General features: G+C 41.7%; 1 protein-coding gene across 1 annotated transcript; it reads left to right on the top strand.

Annotated features, from left to right (window-relative positions):
- Positions 1-2,077: 2,077 nt before the first annotated feature.
- On the top strand, positions 2,078-22,891 carry LOC114203984 (uncharacterized). The gene is made up of 4 exons (XM_088027805.1): positions 2,078-2,287; positions 5,151-5,242; positions 7,113-7,239; positions 20,682-22,891. Exons 2-4 carry the CDS (start codon positions 5,228-5,230, stop codon positions 22,244-22,246), a joined length of 1,707 nt encoding a protein of 568 aa, XP_087883931.1. The 5' UTR covers positions 2,078-2,287; positions 5,151-5,227; the 3' UTR covers positions 22,247-22,891.
- Positions 22,892-24,303: the final 1,412 nt, after the last annotated feature.

Raw genomic sequence — 24,303 nt, forward strand, 5'->3', positions numbered from 1 at the left:
TAATACAATACTAATACATATACTAATATATACTAATTATATATACTAATAAAACTGTATATAATATAAAATATTAACTATATATAAGTAAAGTGAATTTGAAATTATGTTTAGAAATAATGTTTAGAAATGCATTATGATGTCACAAAGGTTTACCTGAAAGTAATTTGAGTTTGTCACCTCAAGTGTGGAATGTGTTGACAGATATAAAGAACAACTCGAGTTAGATCTACATTAAAAAAAAAATTTTTTTTAAACCAGTAGTTGGTGACCTAAATCTATCCCTCATCTCCCACACTCCAGGTCTTGTGCCTATGAACGTCTCTGAAAATGAGTACATGATTGAGTACATGGTGAATGGGGTTAGAAATGGAAATTATGTTCTGAAAAATGTTGGTAAATAATGGTACATTTAGCATAGTTTTGCATTTCACATTTCAGTTTGCATCTGCTGCACAGACAGGTGCACTCCTTGCTTACTTAAATTGCTTAAATTCTAATGTAGGAGATATTCCAGCCATGATCCCACATAACTCCCCATGGAGGACCTGGTCCCAGACTACCGATTCCAGCTCACCTCTCCCAAGACATGCATCTCTATCTCTTCATCAAAAGAGGGTTTTTTAAATTAAGTTTTTAATTTTAATTCCAATGTAGTTAACATTCAGTGTTATATTGAGACATACAATATAGTGATTTGACAACCCTATAAATTACTCATGATAGGTTTACTCCTAATCCCCAGCACCTACTTTTCCCATCCCTCACCCCTACCTCCTTGCTGGTAACCATTAATTTTTCTCTGTAGTTAAGAGTCTTTTTTTTTGTTCCTTTTTTCCTTTGTTTTGCTTTGTTTCTTAAATTCCACATCTGAGTGAAATCATTTGGTATTTGTCTTTCTCTGGCTGACTTACTTGACTTAGCATCATACCATCTAGTTCCATCCAGGTTGAGGTGAATGGCAAGATTTCACTCTCTTTTATGGCTGAGTAATATTCCATCGTGTATATATATTATATATATATAACATCTCATCCAATCATCAGTCGATGGACACTTCTTCGCTTCAATAATTTGGTTATTGTAAATAATGCTACAATAAACATATGGGTGCATATATCCTTTTGAATTAGTGTTTACCTATTCTTTGGGTTAATACCCACTAGTTCAATTACTGGGTAGTAAGGTACTTCTATTTTGGAGTAAATTCATACTGTCTTCTACACAGTCTGCACCAGTTTGCATTCCCATAAACGGTACAGGAGGGTTCCTTTTTCTCCACATCCTTGCCAAAAGTTGTTTCTTTTCTTCTCACAACAGTTTTTGAGGAAAGCCACTTTCACCCTTAAAATATAACCATGTTAACTTTCAACACACATGTCTCGCACAACTCCAATCCTTTTTTTTAAAGATTTTATTTATTTATTTGAGAGAGAGAGAGAAAGAGCATGAGAGGGCGGAGAGTCAGAGGGAGAAGCAGACTCCCCGCTGAGCGGGGAGCCCGATGCGGGACTCCATCCCGGGACTCCAGGATCATGACCTGAGCCGAAGGCATTCGCTTAACCAACTGAACCACCCAGGCGCCCACACAACTCCAATCTTTACCTCACTGTTCAAACATGAACTTAAATTCGTAGGAAGTAGTCCCGTCCCACTGGACGCAAAAGAAATAGAAACGATTAGAAATTCCAAAAAAGACCGACGTCGTGCCCCAGCAGAAGCCAGACCCCGCCCACCTCGCTGAGCGGTCATGGCCTCTCTCCGGAAATCCTAGCTAGGGCAAACCTGACGACTCACCAAGTGCCGGAAATTCTCCGCCCAGTTTCGTCCTGGCCCCGCCCTCCCGACATCTTGGCTCCGCCGGCCATTTCAGTTTCTCTCCCATTACCGGAAGCGCTCCTCCATAGCTCCGCCCCATCCTGCCCCCTGGGTTTAGGGCCAAGATGTGGGCAGAGCGTGAGTTCCCCTATTGCCGGAAGCGCAATATCCAGGCCTCGCCCCAGCCCCGCCCACAGGCGGTGCGCGTCAGAGCCAGGCCGCTATTCGCACCCCGCTCATTACCGGAAGCACTCTCCGCGGACCCTGCCCAATCCCGCCGTTCCACCGGCGCGCACGCGCAGCATTTCACCGACCCGGAAGCGGCTGGCAGAGAGCGAACGTCAAATCGGCCTCTGAGGGTTTTGAACTTTCGCGTTTCTACGTCAGAATCTCAGTCCCCAGGCCTACAAGCCTGGGGTCCGGGGTCTCCGCGCACATTAGAGTCCCCTCACCCCCGCCTCCCACCGCGGTAAGTAGGGCGTCGCGGAGATACACACGGAACCCTGCGGGCGGCGCTGCGGCTCCGGGGGTCCCGGTGCGTTTAGGTTCACATTTTTCGGAGTCGGCCCCTGCCTGTGGTCCCCCGGCCCTCGGGCCTTCAGACGCCGCCTGCCGCGTTGTCTCCTCGCTTCGCGCCGTCCCTGGGCGCCCCTCCCGCCCGCGCCGTGGGAGTCCAGGGAGATGGGCGTGTGCGCCTCGCGCCGCAGCCTGGCCCGGCTCGGCCCGTCGAGGCGCGGAGTCTGGCCCTGGCCCTGGGATTGCGCAGACCCCGCCGCCCTCCTGAGGTGCCCCCGCGCCGTGCAGCCCCGCGTAGCGTGAGAGGACCGATGCCCAGGGACGGCACCCTCGTCCGCGCGGGCTTCGGGACGGAAGATCGCGGGGAGTCACGGAGCAGGTGCCCTCCCCCTCCCCGCGAGGATGGGGGGCCTTGGGGAAGCCGGGACCGCGGAAGGGAGGCCGGGACGGCGGCAGACGAGGGGGAGAGGGGGAGCAGGAGAAGGGGAATGGCGGAGGAGAGATCCGTGAGAGGGTCCGTGAAGAGGCGGCAAGATAGAGGACGCGGGAGGGACCTGCAGTGAGGCCGTAAGAGCGGAAAGTCGCAAGCGGAGAAAAGAGAAGAGCGAAATGTGGAGGAAAGGGAGGCGCTCCAGAAGAAGGGGGACAGGACAGTCGGGGCCCTCGGTGAGCAGAGGTGGGGCCACGAGGGCGAGGTACTTGACGCAGACAGCGGGGAGAAAAGGGCTGTGGGCCGAAGATGCTGGGACTGAGGCGGTAGGGCTGACAGCGCAGAGAGACTCAGCCGTGCGAGAGCTCAGCCAGAGGGGGTGCCAGTGAGTCGGGGCGCAGGGAGCGGACCTGGGAGAGCGCAGGACACAGGTGGGGGTGGGGCGGAGAGCGAGGCCGGCTTTGATGGAGCTCGGAGCAGTCGGAAAGCCTGGGCAGAAGGAGTAAGGGAAGGTGAAATAGGTCTCAGGAGTGCCCCCGGAAAGTGTAGGTGCAGGGAAAGGAAGAGAGAAAAGGGGAGAAAGCAAGACTGGAGACGGGAATCACAGGAAAGGAGAAACAGTAGAGTGAATCAGGAAAGAGAAAGACACGAACAGATGGGTAGACAGAAATCCTTCGGAGGGAGAAAAAGGGAACCCAGATCTGGGTGAGTGGTGGTTAATGGGACATGGGTGATTCAGTTGTGATAGAGTGACCTGTGTCTCCATAATGTATTTAACTTTAAATTTGCTTGTTTGAATTGAACAGATGAGAAAGAGAATTACTGTTTATATGACTCGTGCATTTTATAATTATTTGCATCATAAGATAGCTTTTTAAAAAATCAAACGTAGAATTACCATATGATCCACCAAATTTACTTCTGTGTATATTCACAAAGAACTTGAAAACAGGGACCAGAACAAGTATCTGTACTCTTATGTTCATAGCATTTCTCACAATAGTGAAAAGATACAAAGAGCTCTTCTATGCAGAACACTGAAAATTTGTCTGTACTCTGCAGTTGTGCTTGAATTTGACTCTTAACCCTCAGACTTTGGTCTACCATTCCATTCCCTTTGTCGGAGACAGTAATGTCCTCCAATGTTCTAAATCTACTGGGTGATTGACTCTCTTCATCTGATCAGCAACATGTTGAACAGTGACCACTCCTTCCTTTGAAGACATTTTTTTTAATGGCTTTCTGGACGTTACAGTATCGACAAATCTTATCTCTCGTTTGTGTGTGTGTGTTTCAGTTTTCTTCTCCCCACCTTGTTAACTTCCGTTTCCTCTGCATATTTTTCCTCAACCCTCTCTGATTGGAGGAGTAGCCCATTGGCTAGTCTTGTGTTCTCACTTATGATAGAATTTAAAAAAAAAAAGACTAATCTGGGTGAAAGACTACAGGGCTTCCAGAATTCACTTGAGATGGAGGAGAACATCGTCTGAAGACCATGGCTGGACATTCCTGATCTACTTCTGTGACCTGATCCCCTGCTTGTCTCCTCCTCCCTCCCTGGGATTGAGGCCCACAGATGCCTTTGCTGTTCTTGAGGCCAGGGTCAGGACTGCCCCAGGGCTTTCCCAAGGGTGGTCCCTCTGTCTAGAATTCTCTGACTTCAAATGCAGGTGGTGAACTTCCTTCCCCAGGTGTTTGTTGTGAGATCACCTTCTCATGGGGCCATCTCTGACACTGCCATGTCCCATTCTAGCTTCCCTCCAACCCCCCATCTGACCTGTGATGCCTGCTCTGCATGGGTCTCTCTGCTCCTTTCTCTTCCACGGTTTGCATGCAGGGGACAGGGCCCTAGGAGGGAGCAGAGCCACAGGTGGGTGGGGTGCTGGGCTGGTCTCCTCTGGTGTTCCACCCTGACTTCCCATGGGATTGTGAGGCATTTTGCACATTCCTCATGTGCCCAGTCCCCAGAGATTTCTCTTCTTGTGTTTGGGCATAATGGGGCCCAGCCTCAGTATCCAGCATCAAGCACTAGGGCTCTGGCTCATCCAGTGATGAGAACTAAAAGCAGCCCCTGATCTAGAGAGAGGTGAGGGGGGCTGTTCTCTACATGGGGTGTCATCGGGGCGGGTCTGTGGCTTTAAAGGGAGGGTTAATGCAGCCCAGATCCCCACTGCTGCAGCTCATGTGTGTGCTTCACCAGGAGGGGAGTGAGTTCTGCGGGAAGAGGTCACAACACTCACTTGCTGGTCTCCATGTAGCAGTACGGTGTCCCTGAATCCCTCCTGTGGCGGTGGGCAGCAGAGGGGAGGATCTTCCTGTGTGTGTGTGTGTGCAACAGGAAGGCGTATGTTGACCAAGTTCTAAACAGCATATATTTGACACTCAGGATTGACGTCTCAAGACCCATCTAGCCTGGCAGAGAAGCCCAGGGGAGGGAGAGGAGGAAAGCCCAGAGAGTCAGGAATGACTCATTCTCAGGTAAAGTCATATCTCAGTTCCTTGTTCTGTCGTCTGTGTCCTCACCTCCAGGTGGCCGTGCTCGTCACACTCTGGTGTCCCTCCTGACATGTTTGCTCATGCTCACCCCAGGACCTGCCCTCAGCCCCTCGATCTGCATGCAGATTCCAGCTCATACACTTCCATGTATCTATTTAATGGAGATCAAAAGTACTTGTTACTAGTTTTAGAAAAATCTTGCAGGGGGTGCATGGCTTGTTTGGGGGGTAGATCATGGGACTCTTGATCTGGAAGTCATGAGTTTGAGCCCCACGTTGGTAGTAGAGATTACTTTAAAAAAAAATTGTGTTTAGGGGCGTCTGCCTGTGGCTCAGGTCATGATCCTGGAGTCCCAGGATCGAGCCCCGCATTGGGTTCCCTGCTCAGCGGGGAGTCTGCTTCTCCCTCTGCCCCTCACCCTGCTCATGTTCTCTCTCACTCTCTCTTTCTCAAACAAATAAAATATTTTTTTAAAAAATTGTGTTTACAGGGTTGTTTTTGTAAGCAGACTAAATAGAATAACATTGACAGTTTTATTTACATCTCGTACAATTTGCACGTGTTCTTGTACCAGAAATGCACATGAGTAAAAAATGATAGATAATAAAGATTTATGTAAAAATAGATGTCATTTAAGGACGGCTGGGCGGCTCAGTCGGTTAAGCATCTGCTTTCGGCTCAGGTCATGATCCCAGAGTCCTGGGATCGAGTCCCACATCGGGCTCCTTGCTCAGTGGGAGGCCTGCTTCTCCCTCTCCCACTCCCCCTGCTTGTGTTCCCTCTCCTCACTGTGTCTCTCTCTATCAAATAAATAAATAAAATCTTAAAAAAAAAAAGATGTCATTTAGAAACTGGTATTTTGATTTCAGTTATTTTCAGTGTATGTGTTTTCTGTCCACACGTGTGTGTGAACATTAGCCCATGGTGTGTAAAAAAGACATCATCCTTTCATAAATAACTTTTATTTATTTTAACGTTGGAAGTATGTCTGACATATTTTCCATGGCCTTAAATTTATTTCTACACCATCATGGAAATGAGATAATAGCAGTAGGAATATGGTGTAAGTGCATGTGTGTGTGCATGCGTATATATTGACCTTTTATCCAGGCTTATGTTTCAGCCTTGAACTTGTTTCAGGTTTTCTTCATTAGCAAACCCTCTGTCAACAGACGTTCATTGTTGCATGCATTACTTCACTGTGTGGCACTATGAGTCCCATCCTAAAGCCTGACCACTTGGTTCAGGTGCACGCTCTGCCGTTTGTATCTGTTTGACCAGAGGCATGTTCATTAGAGTGTGTGTGACAGAGTTGGGTCCTGTGTAAGATGGGAACAAATACTAATTTAATTGGATGCAATGTCCTTCTACAGGTTAACACTTGTAAAGCATTAGAGTAATGCTTACCATATGGGAAGTGTTCAGAACTTCAGATGGCTTTATTATTATGAGATTCCCATTTTGCAGTTTACACCTTTCATTAACACTACTATAGACTTTATCAACCCTGAAGACACTACTCATGCTGTAGCTCGTGTGGAAATTTGCTGTCATTTGGTGTGTACAACATACTACCTAGAACTTGCATGTAGTTTACCATTTGTCGATGTTTTTGCATTTGTGTATTTTACCTGGCACAATATTGTAAAGTCCTCAGTTGAGCTGAAGGAAATCCTGTGATGGAAAAGTGTAACAAATCCAAATCAGGGGTATATGACTTGCTCAGAATGATCTTTTGTGGACCTACGGAAGCCCTCATTTCTGTTTGACCCTTCCACCTCTCTCCTCCTCTCATTTTTATGAAGTAAGTAGTTCCCTAATGGCCTCTTGGTGAAATGTGCTTTCATTTCAGGAACTGTTGACCTTCAGGGATGTGGCCATAGAATTCTCTCAGGAGGAGTGGGAGTGCCTGGACCCTGCTCAGAGGGCCTTGTACAGGGACGTGATGGTGGAGAACTACAGGAACCTGGTCTTCCTGGGTGAGGATTAGTTTCCCTACGGAGGTTGGGTACTGCTCTGGTGTGTCTTTGTGTTTTTCTTGGGGATTTCTTGGGAGCCCCTTCTCTGCTTGACTGAAATTGAAGCCCTGCTGATTCAGAAATGAAAAGCTTCACAATGTGGTATCTGGATTTTAAACGCAGATGATCATGCAGGTAGTGGTGGTGCTAGAAGGAACAAGACCTTATGTCAAAACTTTAAAATACCACATTCCCTGGTTTTACACCTGTAATTTTGACTTGGTCGTTCTGGGAAGAGAGCTGGATATCTGTCAAACATTTAAGCATTAGGAAGAAGAATGTCATTGAACAAATTTGTGAAATGCTATTCTAGACGCGCCTGTAATGAATGTCCTTGGTCTCAGCTGACAAAGGACTGGGAAAACCCCAGGACATCATCTGCTGTTTTCCATATCAGCAGGAATCTCTTTCTGAGCTGAATATTATCTCCACTGTGCAGAGTGCTTGCTCTGAAATGCTAAGAGTGGGGTAAAACTAGCAACAAAACCCTGGTGGGTGGGAAGGTGTCAAAGATGTGAACACGAATAGGGATAGATGGCAGAAAGTGACTTCCTGAAATGTCATTTGGACCATTCCCTCTGCATAGGAGAGGTGGTTGGAAAAGAAGAGTTGATTTCTCATGGACTCTCACAGGAACTCACTGTTCTCCCTCTCCTTCACTCTCTTCTTTGTATGTGTATGTTTCTGTGCCCTCCTCGGTGGTTCTGCTGCTCTTGTCAGCAATAAGGGCAGTCTTTAACATGACCCAGACATGCAGTTCTCTGCCCCCCCCCCAGGGCCCTTTACTGGTTCAACCTTGGGGAGCACATGAAGGGCTCTTTGTAAGGGGTATTCTTCCTTCCTTAGCCTCTCCTTCCCTACTCCGTTCACACAGATCTGATCTGAGGCTCCCCTTCGTCCTGACTGCAGGCCTTCTCCAGCTTGCATCCCATTTCATGTGCTGAGTGACCTGTCATGGTGGGAACATCGGCTGCTCTTTTGCATCTGGGACTCCAGGCAGGAGCATGGGCTGTGTCAAGCCCTCTGCCTGATCCGTGCCTCTACCATATCCTCATTTCCACTTTCGCCCTTCAGGGGCATGTGTACTGGGAATAGAAGGGTGTTTTGAGATTGCTTTCAGCAGTGCTGTATAGAGAGAGGGCGGGGAAAACCTTTGATTCCCAGTCCTTCAAGGGGACTGTATCTCAGGATTTGGGCCCTCAGCCTGGAGACTGTAGGCCGACCTTAGGTCCTGTTTGAACACCCCACAAAATCAGACCCCCTTCCTTAATTTCCTGTCTTTGTCTCCCTCTTGCAGCTCCTCCTTAGTCTGGGAGTGTGGGAAACCCTTGGCTGTCCCTGATTTCCTGGTCTCCTAAGTTTGTATGGTGTTGCCTGTGAAATTTTCTTGGTTCTGAAATACAGTTCCTCAGCGTCTGAAATTTTATCCTCATATTTTGGACAACTGGGCACCTTGTGGTGAGCTCTCCCAGGAGAATTTTACTGGGTAAAAGAACATTCTGGATGGAGAGCACATATATTTAGATGTCAGAGCATCACCCTGCTAAGTAGCGACGTGGGCCCTGAAGCACCTGAGTAGTGTGGTCAGCATGTTCCAGGATGCTGACAGTGAGTGTAGCACGAGAGCCTGGCTGATGGCTCCAGTTGTCCTTCCGGTTTTTGGCGTGTCACCAAAGTGTGTCTTGAGGACACTGTGGCAGTGTTGATGGAGTATTGTAAGGATCATCCCCCTTAATTTGGCGTGAATAAGTTCAGGAATTTATTCTAGGGAGAAAATTGTCTGCCTTCATATCCTCATCTGTGAGACTGCTGACCAAACTATCGTTCATGCACCAGTGTCATTGCATGTGTGTGCCATTGTTCCTTCTTCAACAAATAAGATGTTGATTTATTGTGTTGAGGGAATTTGTGAGTTCATGGTGCCTACCTTATTGAACTCTACTGCATTTCTGTAGTTGAATGTTACTTTGATCTGCAGGGTTCCATCTATTACAAATGAACTTGTTATATATGTATTTAATTATTGATTATGTGTTTTTGATGACACTCATCAATGTTCTTTGTTTTATACCTGTAATTTGTGGGACTCTTTGATCAGGGAATGAATGTTGTTTCATATATTTTACAAGATTTCCTTCCCGAGTACTAAGGGATATGGAGGAGCAGTCTTAGTCCAAAAACCTTTATCTGGAATTTGGTGAAAATAAAATCATAGTTATCTTTCCTATATCTGTTTTGCTTGAGTTAATACCTGCTTATTGACGAATACCTTTCTCATTGGAATGAATTTGGATTTTTAAAATTTAGCATATTGGATATCTTGAGAACATGCTTTTGTTATTAAGTGACTGTGTTCAACCTCAGAAATACAAAGAAATTCATTCATAATTTCTTTTATAAGATATTTTGGTCTTTATATAGTATATCTTAAGTTTACTAAACATAACTTGTTAGGTATTATATGAATTTTATAGAGATATTTTAAAGTTCGATTCAGATGCTTTATTGTTATATCATTTCCGTGTCTAGATTCACCATGTAACTCTTGGTATGCTAAACTAATACCTAAATATCTAAGTTTATTTTATAGAAACAGCCAATTTCTTACATTTCATGTACTTTACATCACTATGACTTTTGACACAATTTTCCACCAAATGTGTAAAGTTCTGGAAATCCTTTTATTTATAACCCATGAAGACTGTTATGTTCTCAGGTGTTTTATAGTCTTCTGACTATTATTGTTTCTTATGTTGACCACCTCTGCACATGGATCTTATGGCACTGGAAAATATCGTTTCTGCCCTTAAGTGCTACTGATAATAATGCCTTAGAAATTATTCCTTGATCTTGGTCATATGACCCTTAAGGTTATATATAGTCTCCTGATAATCTTTGTGAAGTCGGGATTTATTAATTTTGGGCAACTGGACATTAATTTTTATTTATTCATGATAACTATAGGTTTACAAATCCATATGACAATAACACCCCTCACCTCATGTCCGTTTCATATGTGAAACTATGTTGAGAAGATTCAGTAATAGAATTTCAGGTAATTAGAGGAACCAGCCTAAGAGAAACTGTTATTTCTACATAATATAAACAGACTTAGCTTCAAAATTTTAACATATTAAAATCAGAAAATACCTATTTTTTAAATCTATTGTGAAATTAATCACTCACATTTTTAGTTACTTAAAAAAATGAACTTTTAGGGCACCTGGGTGTCTTAGTCATTAAGCGTCTGCCTTCAACTCAGGTCATGATCCCAGGGTCCTGGGATCGAGTCCCACATCGGGCTCCTGGCTCAGCGGGAAGCCTGCTTCTCCCTCTCCCACTCCCCCTGCTTGTGTTCCTGCTCTCACTGTCTCTCTCTGTCAAATAAATAAATAAAATCTTTTTAAAAAATTTTTTAAAAAATAAAAATGAACTTTTAATCAAACTGGAATTCACATGACATAAAATTAACCATTTATATTTTTTTTAATTATGTTATGTTAGTCACCATACAGCACATCATTAGTTTTTGTTGTAGTGATCCATGATTCATTATTTGTGTATAACACCCAGTGCTCTTTGCAACACGTACCCTCTTAATACCCATCACTGGGCTACCTCATCCCCCCACCCACCTCCCCTCTGAAACCCTCAGATTGTTTCCTGGAGACCATAGTCTCTCATGGTTCGTCTCCCCCTCTGACTTCCCCTCCTTCAGTTTTCCCTTCCTTCCCCTCATGTTCTCTGTGCTATTGCTTATGTTCCACAAATGAGTGAGACCATGTGATCATTGACTTTCTCTGCTTGACTTATTTCACTTAGCATCATCTCCTCCAGTTCCATCCATGTTGAGGCAGATGGTGCATATTCATCCTTTCTGATGGCTGGGTAATATTCCATTGTATATATGGACCACATCTTCTTTATCGATTCATCTGTTGAAGGGCCTCTCGGCTCCTTTCACAGTTTGGCTATTGCAGACATTGCTGCTATGAACATTGGGGTGCATGTGGCCCTTCTTTTCACTACATCTGTACCTTTGGGGTAAATACCCAGTAGTGCAATTGCTGGGTCATAGGGGAGCTCTATTTTTAACTGTTTGAGGAACCTCCGTACTGTTTTCCAAAGTGCCTGTACCAACTTGCATTCCCACCAACAGTGTAAGAGGGTTCCCCTTTCTCCACAACCTCTCCAACATTTGTTGTTTCCTGCCTTGTTAATTTTTGCCATTCTAAGTGGTGTAAGGTGGTATCTCAATGTGGTTTTGATTTAAATTTCCCCGATGCCTAATGATGTTGAACATTTTTTCATGTGTCAGCCATTTGTATGTCTTTGGAGAAGTGTCTGTTCATGTCTTCTGCCCATTTTTTGACTAGATTATTTGTTTTTTTGGATGTTGAGTTTGAGAAGTTCTTTATAGATCTTGGATACCAGCCCTTTATCTGTAATGTCATTTGCAAATATCTTCTCCCATTCCATGGGTTGCCTCTTAGTTTTGTTGACTGTTTCCTTTGCTGTGCAGAAGATTTTATCTTGATGAAGTCCCAAAAGTTCATTTTTGCTTTTGTCTCCCTTGCCTTTGGAGACATGTCCTGAAAAGAACTTGCTGTGGCCGAGGTCGAAGAGGTTACTGCCTATGTTCTCCTCTAGGATTTTGATGGATTCCTGTCTTACATTGAGGTCTTTCATCCATTTAGAATTTATCTTTGTGTATGGTGTAAGAGAATGGTCGAGTTTCATTCTTCTGTATATAGCTGTCCAATTTTCCCAGCATCATTTATTGAAAAGACTGTCTTTTTTCCATTGCATATTTTTTCCTGATTTGTTGAAGATTAGTTGACCATAGAGTTGAGGGTCCATATTTGGGCTCTCTATTCTGTTCCGTTGATCCATGTGTCTGCTTCTGTGTCAGCACCATGCTGTCTTGGTGATCACAGCTTTGCAGTACAGCCTGAAATCAGACAATGTGATGCCCCCAGCTTTGTTTTTCTTTTTCAGCAATTCCTTGGCGATTTGGGGTCTTTTCTGGTTCCATACAAATTTTAGGATTGTTTGTTCCAGCACTTGAAAAATGCCATTGGTATTTTGATTGGGATGGCATTGAAAGTATAGATTGCCCTGGGCAACATAGACCTTTTTACAGTGTTTATTCTTCTGATCCATGAGCATGGAATGTTTTTTCATCTTTTTGTGTTTTCAATTTCTTTCGTAAGTGTTCTGTAGTTTCTAGGGTATAGATCCTTCACCTCTTTGGTTAGGTTTATTCCAAGGTATCTTATGGTTTTTGGTGTTACTGTAAATGGAATCGATTCCCTAATTTCTCTTTCTACAGTTACATTGTTAGTGTATAGGAAAACAACTGATTTCTGTGCATTGATTTTGTACCCTCCCACATTACTGAATTGCTGTATGAGTTCTAGTAATTTGGGGGTGGAGTCTTTTGGGTTTTCCACATAAAGTATCATGTCATCTGGGAAGAGAGAGAGTTTGACTTCTTCTTTGCCAATTTGAATACCTTTTATTTCTTTTTGTTGTTTGATTGCTGTTGCTAGGACTTGTAGTACTATGTTGAACAACAGTGGCGAGAGTGGGCATCCCTGTCGTGTTCCTGACCTTAAGGGAAAGGCTCTCAGCTCTTTCCCAGTGATAATGATATTCACTGTGGGCTTCTCAGAGATGGTTTTTATGAACTTGAGGAATCTTCCCCATAGCCCTACACTCTGAAGAGTTTTAATCAGGAAAGGATGCTGTATTTTGTCAAATGCATTTTCTGTATCAATTGAGAGGATCATATGGTTCTTTTCCTTTATTAATATGTTCTGTCACACTGATTGATTTGCAAATACTGAACAACCCTTGCATCCCAGGAATAAATCCCACCTGGTTGTGATGGATAATCCTTTTAAAGTACTATTGGATCCTATTGGCTAGGATCTTGTTGAGTATCTTGGCATGCATATTCATTAGGGATATTGGCCTGTAATTCTTTTTGATGGGGTATTTGCCTGGTTATGGGATCAAGGTAATGCTGGCCTCAGAATGAGTTTGGAAGTTTTCCTTCTGTTTCTATATTTTGAAACAGTGTCAGAAGAATAGGTACTATTTCTTCTTTAAATGTTTGGTAGTATTCCCCCTGGGAATCCATCTAGCCCTGGGCTCTTGTTTTTTGGGAGGTTTTTGATCACTGCTTCAATTACGTTACTGGTTATTGGTCTATTCAGATCGTCAATTTCTTCCTGTTTTAGTCTTGGTCATTTATAACTTTCCAGGAAGGCATCCATTTCTTCTAGGTTAATTTATTTAACCTAGATATATAATTTATTTTAACTTAGATATATAATTTATTCTTCTTGCTTAATTTATTGGCATATAGTTGCTGATAATAATTTCTAATAATTGTCTCTGTTTCCTTGATGTTAGTCATGATCTCTCCCCTTTCATTCATAATTTTATTAATTTGGGTTCTTTCTCTTTTCTTTTGGATTAGTCTGGCCACAGGTTTATCGATCTGTTAATTCTTTTGAAGAACCAGCTTCTAGTTTCATTGACCTGCTCTACTGTTTTTCTGGTTTCTAATTCATTGATCCCTGCTCTAATCTTAATTATTTCTCTTCTCCTGCTTGGTTTAGGTTTTATTTGCTCTTTTTTCTCCAGTTCCTTTAGGTGTAAGGTTAGCTTGTGCATTCAGGATTTTTCTTTTTTGAGTGAGGCTTGGATGGCTATGTATTTCCCCCTTAGGACCGCCTTTGTGTATTCCATAGGTTTTGGACCAATGTGTTTTCGTTCTCATTGGTTTCCATGAATTAAGTTCTTCTTTAATTTACTGGTTGACCCAAACATTCTTAAGCAGGATGGTCTTTAGCTTCTAAGTGTTTGAATTCCTTCCAAATTATTTCAAAGCATTGTGGTCTGAAAATACGCAGGGAATAATCTCAATCTTTTGGTATTGACTGAGACCTTTTTTGTGACCTAGTATGTGGTCCGTTCTGGAGAAAGTTCCATGTGCGTTCAAGAAGGATGAGTATTCTGTTGTTTTAGGATGGAATGTTCTGTATATATCTATGAGGTCCATCTGGTCCAATTTGTCATTCAAAGCTCGTGTTTCTTTGCTGATCTTCTGCTTAGATCTGTTTATTGCCGAGAGTGGAGTGTTGAGGTCTCCTTTATTTTGGTTAACATTTGGCTTATGCAGTTGGCTGCTCACATGTTGGGGGCATAGATATTTACAATTGTTAGATCTTGTTGGATAGACCCTTTAAGAATGATATAGTGTTCCTCTGTATCTCTTACTACAGTCTTTAGCTTAAAATCTAATTTTTCTGACATGAGAATTGCTACCCCAGCTTTCTTTTGAGGTCTGTTGGCATGAAAAATGGTTCTCACTTTCAGTCTGGATGTATCTTTAGGTTCAGAATGAGTCTCTTGTAGACAGAATATGGATGGGTCATGTCTTTATCCGATCTGCAACCCTATGCCATTTCATGGGAGCATTTAGGCCATTCACATTGAGAGTGATTATTGAAAGATACGATTTTAGTGCCATCCTGTTGCCTGTGAAGTCCCTGTTTCTATAGATTGTCTCTGTAAATTTCTGGTCTAGACTACTCTTGGGTTCTTTCTTCTTTTATAGACCCCCCCCACCCCTTAATATTTCTTGCAGGGCCGGCTTGGTGGTCACATACTCTTTCAGTTTCTGCCGGTCCTGGAAGCTCCTTGTTCTCCATCCATTCTGAATGACAGCCTTGCTGGATAAAGTATCCTTGGCTGCATGTTCTTCTCATTTAGTACCCTGAATATGTCTTGCCAGCCCTTCCTGTCTTGCCACGCCTCTGTGGACAGGTCAGACATTATTCTGATGTTCCTCCCTGTGTATGTAAGAAATCTTTTCCCCCTAGCTTCTTTCAGGATTGTTTCCTTGGTTCTAAGATTTGCGAGTTTTACTATTATATGTTGAGGCATTGATCTGTTCTCTTTGATCTTGGGAGTGGGCCTCTCTGCCTCTTGGACATGAATGCTTGTTTCCTTCCCCAGAATAGGGGAGTTCTCAGCTATGATTTGCTCACATAGATCTTCTAGTCCTCTCTCTACTTCCACCCTCAGGGATCCCAGTAACTCTGACATTGGAACATTTCATGGCGTCAATAATCTCTCTCAGTCTGATCTCTTGGGCTTTCAGGAGTTTATCCCAAGCCTCCTCAGCTTCTTTCTTTTCTATCATCTTACCTTCTGGCTCACTAATTCATTCTTCTGTCTCATTTACCCTGGCTGCCAGAGTATCCAGTTTAGACTGCATCTCATTCATAGCATTTTTAAGTTCGGCCTGATTAGATCTCATTTCTGCCCTTAGAGATTCTATATTATCACTAATATTTTTCTCAATCCTCGATAACGACTTCATAATTGCTACTCTGAAGTCTGTCTCTGACATCTTGCTTATATGCATATCCATTAGGTCTGTGGCAGAGGCCATAGTCTCTGATTCTTTTCTTTGTTGTGGGTTCCTTCTCTTAGTCATTCTTTGGAGGGTGGTTGAGGGAATGTAGAGTCCAAAGTATTAACCATGACCCAAGCAAGATGCACCTGTTTTATAGGGACCCCAGGGTTGTCTTCCTCTTGTTCTTCCAGCCTGTCTTCTGGGGGAAGGGCCTGCCGCACTGTTACTCAGGCAACCCTGCTTGGGCAGAGTTGCAGTGACCCCTGTGGGGGGGTGGTGGGCTCAGTGAAAACTGTTTTTTTGAGCTTTTGTTCTTTGGTATTCTGTCACCTTCCCAGTGCCAGCTTATGGCTGCTCCGTCCCCCTTCTGTTTATTTTCTGATATCTGCCCACAGAATCACGGCTCCACCCTTCATACCTCAAGACTGCTGGAGATTTTCTGCTCATAGAGATCCAAATATATATTCTTACATTTCAGGCTGATTTCATAGGTGTCCAGAATGGTCTGATAGATGTCCAGCTAAATTCAGGAGACCGGTTGAAATAGGGTCCCCTACTCTTCCGCCTTCTTGCTCGGAATCAAAATTAACCATTTTAAAGTGAACATTTCAGTGGCATTTAGTGCATTTACCAGTTGTCCAACTACCACCTCTGCCTAAGTGCACAACATTCCCATCACTCCAAATTACTTTCCGTTACCCATAAGTCAGTTTCTCCACATTTTCCTGTTGCCAGTCCCTGAAATTACCAGTCTGCACTGTGTCTCTGTTTATTATTTAGATTTCTTCTTTTTCAATATTGTCTGGACTCTTCAGGGCCTGTTGCAGTTCCATATGTATTGGATCATGTTTTCCATTTCTCCAAGGAAGGTTTCTGGAATTTTCATAATGTGTATATAGAATATCTAGACCACTTTGGTAAATGTTACCATCTTTTTAAAAATATGATATCTTCCAACCCATAAATATGAGATGTCTTTTCTATTTATTTTGGTGTTTAATTTATCTCAGTAGCATTTTATGCTTTTCAGTCTACAGGTCTTTCACTGCCTATGTTAAGATTTTTTCCTAGGTATTTTATTTCTTTGATGTTTCATTATATATGGAATATTTTTAACATTCCCTTCCCAGATTGTTCAGTAGAGTTTATAAGGCACAACAGCTTTCATGTGTTGATACTGTGTCCTGCAACCTTCCTGACATCATTAGGACACATTCTTAGAGTAGGTTGTGTGTGTGTATTTTTTTTTTTTAGAGATTTTATTTATTCATTTGACAGAGAGGGCACAAGCAGAGGGAAGGGCAGGCAGAGAGAGCTAGAAGCAGGCTCCCCGTTGAGCAGGGAGCCCATCCTGGGGCTGGATCTCAGGACCCTGGGACCATGACCTAAGCCAAAGGCAGAGGCTTAACCGACCCAGCCACTGAGGCGCCCTGTGTGTGTGTATTTTATGGAATTTTTTATACATAGTGTTATGTCATCAGCACATAGAGATTATTGTCCTTTTTCTTCCCCAATATGTATGTATATTTAATTTTTCTTTTCTTTCTTTTTTTGTTTTATTGGTCCTGGTAAAACTTGCAGTACAGTGATGGATAGCATTGATAAAAGTCAGTATTTCATCACTTATTCCTTAGCTTAGGGGGAAAGTATTACTCTTTCACCATGACTATGATATGAACTGTGGGTTTTTTATATTAGACCTTTAAGAAGTTGAGGAAGTTCACTTCTGTTTTAAGTATGCTGGTGTTTTTTAACATGAAAGAGAGTTCTAGGTTTTTTCAAATATTCTGTAGACAATGAGATGATTATGTAGGTTTTTCTTTTTTTCTTTTTACTATTAATCTAGGTTATTATATTGGTAGATGTTTACATGTTGAATTGTCTGTCAATCCTTGAATTCTTGGAGTAAGTCCCACTTGTTTATGTTGTGTAATTTTAATCTACTATGTATTTAATTGGACAGTATGTTATTGAAGATATTTGCATCTATATTAATAAGTGATATTAGTTTATCATTTTCTTCTCATGTGATGTCTTTGGTTTGGTATCAGAATAATGTTGGCCTCAGAGAATTGAATTAAGAAAGGTTCTTTCTTGGGGGGACTGGGAGGGGAAAAAGAGAAGTGTTCCCTCTTATTTCTTGTGGTGGTGGTTTAGTTACAAGGAACTTCCTCATCTTTTATCTTGGAAGTTGTAATTGGTTGACTTTTTTGTCCCCCCCTCTTATCTGTCAACATTTTAAATATCCCATTGTTTCTGGACTTCATGGTTTGGCTGAAAAATAAGCTCTGAAAGTTATTGTGCGTCCTTTATATGTGATGCTTCTCCCTTCCTGCTTTCAAAATTCTCTTTTTTACTTTTGTCTTTCCACATATTGATTATGATTTGTTGCAGTGTGCGTCTCTGTTGCAGTTTTTCTTAATTGCATGTTCACTGAGTTCTTAGATTTATAGAGTCTTGTCTTTTAACATTTAAGAAATTGTCTACCATATTTCTTTCAATAACTCTTCTGCCTCCTTTTCTTTCTCCTTTCTTCTTGGGACTCCCATTGTTCATATGTTGGCCCACATGATGTTGTCCTGCAGCACCATTAGACTCTATTCACTTATACTCAGTCTTTTTGTGCTCCTCATACAGGGTAATCTCAACTGATCTCCCTGCCAGTTAGCTGAATCTTACTTCCACCTATTAGACCTGATACTGAACCTCTCTATGAAATTTTTCTTTTTTTTCTTAAGATTTTATTTATTTATTTGAGAGAGAGGGAGAACATGAGAGCAGGGAAGGGCGGAGGGAGAGGAATAATCAGACTCCCTGCTGAGAAGGGAGTCCAATGTGGGGCTCGATCCCAGGACCCTGAGATCATGACCTGAGCTGAAGTCAGACGCTTAACCAGCTGAGCCAGCTAGGTGCCCCTCTGAAATATTTCAGTTCGAGTATTTTACATTTCAGCTTCAGAATGTGTTTGGTTTCTTTTTCCATCTTCTATCTCTTTACTGATATTCTGTTGTTTATTTAAAGTGTTTTCCTGATTGCGTTTTAATTTTGTCCATCATTCCCTTTAGCTTAAATAGTTGATTTAAAGTGTGTGTTTAGTAAGTCCAAAACTTGGGCTTCCTTAGGGCCAGGTTTTCATTATTTATTTAATATTTATTTTTCTGAATGGGTTCTGCCTTATTGTTGTGTTGCCTCCTTTGTAACTTCTTGTTAAAAACGGGACATTTTGAATATGTTGAAACTTTGGAAATCATAATAATATTCCTTCCCAGGGTTTCTTATGTTTATGATTGTTGTGTATTTATTTCCCTCAACAAATTTTGTGTGGTGTATTTTCTTTGTTACCTGTAGCCATTGATGCCTTTGGTTCGCTTATTGGTCAGCTAGTGATTGAGCAGATTTCCTGAAACTGCTAGAACCAAACACAAATCAACTTTCCACTCTTTGTAGATGAGGTGTGTGTGTGTGTGTGTGTTGGGGAGTGCTTGAAACACACAGGGTAGAAGTTTAAGACAACAGTGCCTTATCCTTCACTTCTGCTTGCTCACAATCTGCTGGTCAGCTGGAGGTATACGCTTGGGGGCTTCTCGGGTCTTTTCTCATGTGTCTGGTCCTGGGCATGCCCGCAACCTTCTAGGGTCCCTGGAATAATTGCGGAATTTTCAAAGCGTTATTTCCCAGTGCACCTCACTCCTCAATGTTCTTCTCAGGGTTTTCAGTTTGCACATTGTTTGCGCCAGTTGTTCTCCTGCCCTAGGTGGCAGTGGCTACTAGACTTACCTTTAAATGTTTGTGACGAATGGCCCCTGGTTATTAGCTCCATTTAGGTAGAGATCTGAGGTAGGCCAAAGAAAGCAAGCATTTTGAGCCACTCCTTCAGGGAGCCAGCAGGCAGACTTAAGAAACAAACAAATAACCAGTCACAGTTCTTTGAAGATGCCATCTCTTCCCTGAGGTTTGGGAAGCCTGTATCCCTTGCAGACTGCCATCTTCAAGGCCACTTCCTAGCTGGGGTGCAGGGCACAGAGTCAGGGCAAGTTAAAACAGCTACCTTTTTCTTGATGAAGAGGGTGCCTTGTTGCTGGAATCCCGTGATTAATTTCCAGGGTTCTTATAAAGTTCATTCTGACAGTTTTTGGTAGTTCATCTCCTGCTGGAGTCTCCTGAAGTTCCCTTCTTTGCCATTTCCATGTCACAGAGCCCCACTGTTAATCTCTATACTATTACATATTTATCAGAACTTCTGTTTCACAATGGATGATTTCAACATATTTTCCGTTTATGATATTGTGTGCTTCTCTTGAAATACAACCTTTCTTTTTTTCTTATGGGTGAATTGTTTAAAATTCTAATGTCTATATATATTTCTTACAAATATACATATTCCTTAATAACTGCTGAATTTGGGTTACTAACATGTTTATTTTTTCATTATTAATAGATAATTGTAGCATATATTATAGAATATAAGGACACTGATTATTAACATTGCAGTATGCCTATTCTACATGGATGCAGTTTTATAGCAAGTATTCAGAATATTTTGTTATCCTTAAAGCTTTGTTTTAATGTTGTGTACAATAAGTATTCGAAAATTGAGTTTGATATGTATTTTTCTTTTTTGTTGTTTTTTTTTTTTCTTTTAAATATGAGCCACCTTTATGCCTCCTCTAGGTTGCTATGATCTTTGGGATACCTGTAGAAAATTCCGAAGTTTTCAGGGCTGTTGTAACTTTTGATCATAGGGCATTTATAAATAGGCTTCTCTGAAAATAATTTGAACTACCTGTAATCAGCCTTTCTTTATTGTGAAATCTTATCCTTTGTGTTTCTGTTCATTTGCATACCATGGTTGACAAATGTACTAGCTCTGTAATTATGAGTTTTAATTTTGGTGTAATACTTTTCATTATAAAATACCCATCTTCAAACTCTGGTTAATAGGAAGCCTATGATTCTTTATATCTTACAGATATCTTTACCAGATGTGTGAGCAAAGAATTACCACCAAAAGAAGACATTAATAATGGAGAATTATTCCAAACATTAATTTTCTTGGAAAGACACATAAGACATGAGTTTGAGGATTTTGATTTGAGAAAAATCCAAGATGTGAACAAATTTGAGACTCAGTGGCTTTATGAAGAAAAAAATTACGTAGAAGACACTGCAACCCATTACAAAAATCTGGCCTGTAGAGAACATCAACATCATAAATTCTGTAATCATTTTCCTGTAAAGCGCAATGTTTCCATAGGAAGAAATACATCTGAATATTACAGAAATACATCTGAATATTACAAACATGATACGGTGAGTAAGGCACTAAAAAACAAGGTAGGTTATTCAGGAAGCAAGTATAGAAACTGTTTGGACAGTACACTTGAATTAAGCTTTCATTCACATCTGACTGAACTGCAGAGATTTCAGACCCAAGAAGAAATTCATGAAAGTAACCAAGTTGAGAAGCCTACCAAAAAGACTTCAGTTTCACTTCAAAAAATTCCTTCTAGTGTCAAAACCAACATTTTTAATAGATATGGGAAGGTTCTTATGCATCCTTCATCACGGACACAACACCAGAAAACACCCAAAAGAGAAAAACCTTACAAATGTAATGAGTGTGGGAAGGCTTTTAGCCATTGCTCAACCTTAGCTACTCATCAAAGAATTCATTCTGAGCAGAAACCTTACAAAGGTAATGAGTGTGGCAAAGCCTTTAAGAGGTTCTCAAACCTTATGAGGCATCAGAGAATCCATGCTGGAGAGAAAACATATAAATGTAATATATGTGGTAAAGATTTTGCCACACAGTCACATCTCTGGGGTCATGAGCGAATTCATACAGGAGAGAAGCCTTACAAATGTAATGAGTGTGGCAAAGCCTTTTCTGATGGTTCATATCTTGCTCAACATAAGAATTTCCATTCTGGACAGAAACCTTATAAATGTAATCAGTGTGGCAAGGATTTTGCCACGCGTTCACACCTCTGTATTCATAAGAGAATTCATACTGGAGAGAAACCATTTAGATGTAATGTATGTGGTAAGAATTTTATGATACCTTCACAGCTTTGGGGTCATGAGCGAACTCATACTGGAGAGAAGCCTTACAAATGTAGTGAGTGTGGCAAAGCCTTTTCTAGTGGTTCAAATCTTGCTCAACATAAGAGAATCCATTCTGGAGAGAAACCTTACAAATGTAATCAGTGTGGTAAGGATTTTACCACACGGTCATACCTTTGGAGTCATGAGAGAATTCATACTGGAGAGAAACCTTACAAATGTAATGAGTGTGGCAAGGCCTTTATCAGGAGTTCAAATCTTACTCAACATAAGAGAGTTCATGATGGAGAGAAACCCTATAAATGTAATGTATGTGACAAGGCCTTTAGTCAGAATGCAAGCCTTACTGTTCACCAAAGAATTCATACTGGGGAGAAACCTTATAAATGTCATGAATGTGGCAAAGCCTTTAAGCACTACTCAAGCATCAATAAGCACCATAATACACATAGAGTGAAGATACAAATATAAAGTGTGTGGTAAGACTTTTATTAAATGTTTATACCTTTGGAGTCATGAGAGAATTCATACCAGAGAGAAACCTTACAAATGTCATGAGTGTGACAAATTCTTTAAGCACTGTTCAAGCCTGAGTAGACACCAGAATATACATAGAATGAAGATATAGATGTAGAGGTTGTGGTAAGGTTTTTATTAAATGTTCTCACATTTGGAGTCATGAGGGAATGCATACTGCAAGGAAATCTCACCAAAGAATGTAGCACAGCTTTCATGCCCTGCCTCAGGATTCACCAAAGATTTCATGTCAGAGAAAACCCTACAAATACAATGATTGCTGGTACATTGCTTAAGCAGGTTTCACAATATACTATGCATCAGAGAATTCTAATAGTATGAACTAAGTCTAATTCTTGAAGATTAATCAAATCAAATTTTACACTCTGCAGGAAAATTAAAAGTCAAAATGTTTTAAAATTCATGAAATGATGGGTGTCAAAGGAGCAGGGATATTTGTGGAACACCCTACTTATCTTCAGTTTATATGATCTTTTTATTTTCTATTTCTTGTTGACATTACTTGATTATCAACTTTAGACTTGTTGAAAATCTGTTAATGATGTTATGTCTTCAACACAGACCTTTTGTGAATTGCCACTAGTGTCTGTGATGGTTCCTTTTGTTTTGGTCCTAATGTAAATGGTATTTTGTTTTTAATTTTTAATTCACTTGTTTATTTCTGGTATCTAGGAAGGCCGTTAACTTTTGATCATTAACCTTGTATCCTGCTGCCTTGCTATAATTTCCATATTGTGTTTTATCTACCATAATTTGGGGCATCATAAAATTGTTCAGTGCTGTGGTGACAGGTACCACTGTTTTGTTCCTGGGATATTGTTCCTGGGATAAAAAGAAAGGACTCTCTCTTACTGTACTCATATTAAGCAAATCCTGCAGTCATTAAGTCCAACTTGGTCATGGGGCAGGTTCCTATTGTATTATGTGGCAATCGGAGTATCTACAGTTTAAGATCTAAGAAGCTGGGGCGCCTGGGTGGGGCAGTCGGTTAAGCATCTGACTCTCGGTTTCAGCTCAGATCATGATCTTGGGGTCATGAGATCAAGCCCTGCGTCTGACTCCGCACTCAGTGTGGAGTCAGCTTAAGGCTCTCTCTCCCTCTGCCCCTCCCCCCTGCAGTCTCTTTCTCCCTCTAAATAAATAAATGTCTTAGAAAAAAAATCTCAGAAGCTTTATGCATAATTGGTGTTGCCATATGGAATAAATCTCTACATATAAATGGAACCTGGTCACAGACAAAATTATAATAGCATACCAGAATCTAAACTACAAGGAAAGGGCGCCTGGGTGGCTCAGTTGGTGAAGCGACTGCCTTCGGCTCAGGTCATGATCCTGGAGTCCCGGGATCGAGTCCCACATCGGGCTCCCTGCTCAGCAGGGAGTCTGCTTCTCCCTCTGACCCTCCTCCCTCTCATGTACTCTATCTCATTCTCTCTCTCAAATAAATAAATAAAATATTTAAACTACAAGGACAGCTTATGAAAAGAGCTAAATGTAGATCTAGATTACTGGAAGAACATCATCAACCACCTTTTTCCGTATATCATGTTGATTACATGATGTGATTTGTTACCACCCCCAGTAGGTTTAAGTCCCCAGTCTGCTGCTAAACAGGATATGAAGTTACTGAAATCACTCAATACTGTGCTTCATAGTCCTCTTTAGAATGGAAGTAGTAGTTTCCACCCCCAGATTTGTGATGAATAGAGTTAACTGTCTTTGCAGTACAGATTCTTAATATTGTAGGTGTTTGTCCTTTCCTGAAGAGTTGGCCTGAGGGGGAAAAATGGTAACATGGTACCTGCCATTTCTTAGACAAACCTGATTGATTTTTCCTGTATCCCTTTTCCTCACATGGTTGATGCAGTTCCACAACTGCAGTACAGCCGGAGGTCGTCATGGGAGAGAGAATTCATAGGGACTGTAACATGATGGAAATCTTTACGATGCAGGATAATATAAATTTCACAAGCAGCAAAATTCCCCATAAA

The sequence above is a fragment of the Eumetopias jubatus genome, unplaced genomic scaffold (genome assembly GCF_037043125.1).
Source record: "Eumetopias jubatus isolate StellerSeaLion01/CBP00866 unplaced genomic scaffold, mEumJub1_p1.0 scaffold_10, whole genome shotgun sequence".
Classification (NCBI taxonomy): Eukaryota; Metazoa; Chordata; class Mammalia; order Carnivora; family Otariidae; genus Eumetopias; species Eumetopias jubatus.

What these genes read in the sequence shown, in the direction of transcription:
- LOC114203984 (XM_088027805.1), top strand. An exon ending in CAGGAACCTGGTCTTCCTGG is followed by an intron (nt 7,240 to 20,681) that starts GTGAGGATTAGT and finishes TATATCTTACAG; the next exon opens with ATATCTTTACCAGATGTGTG.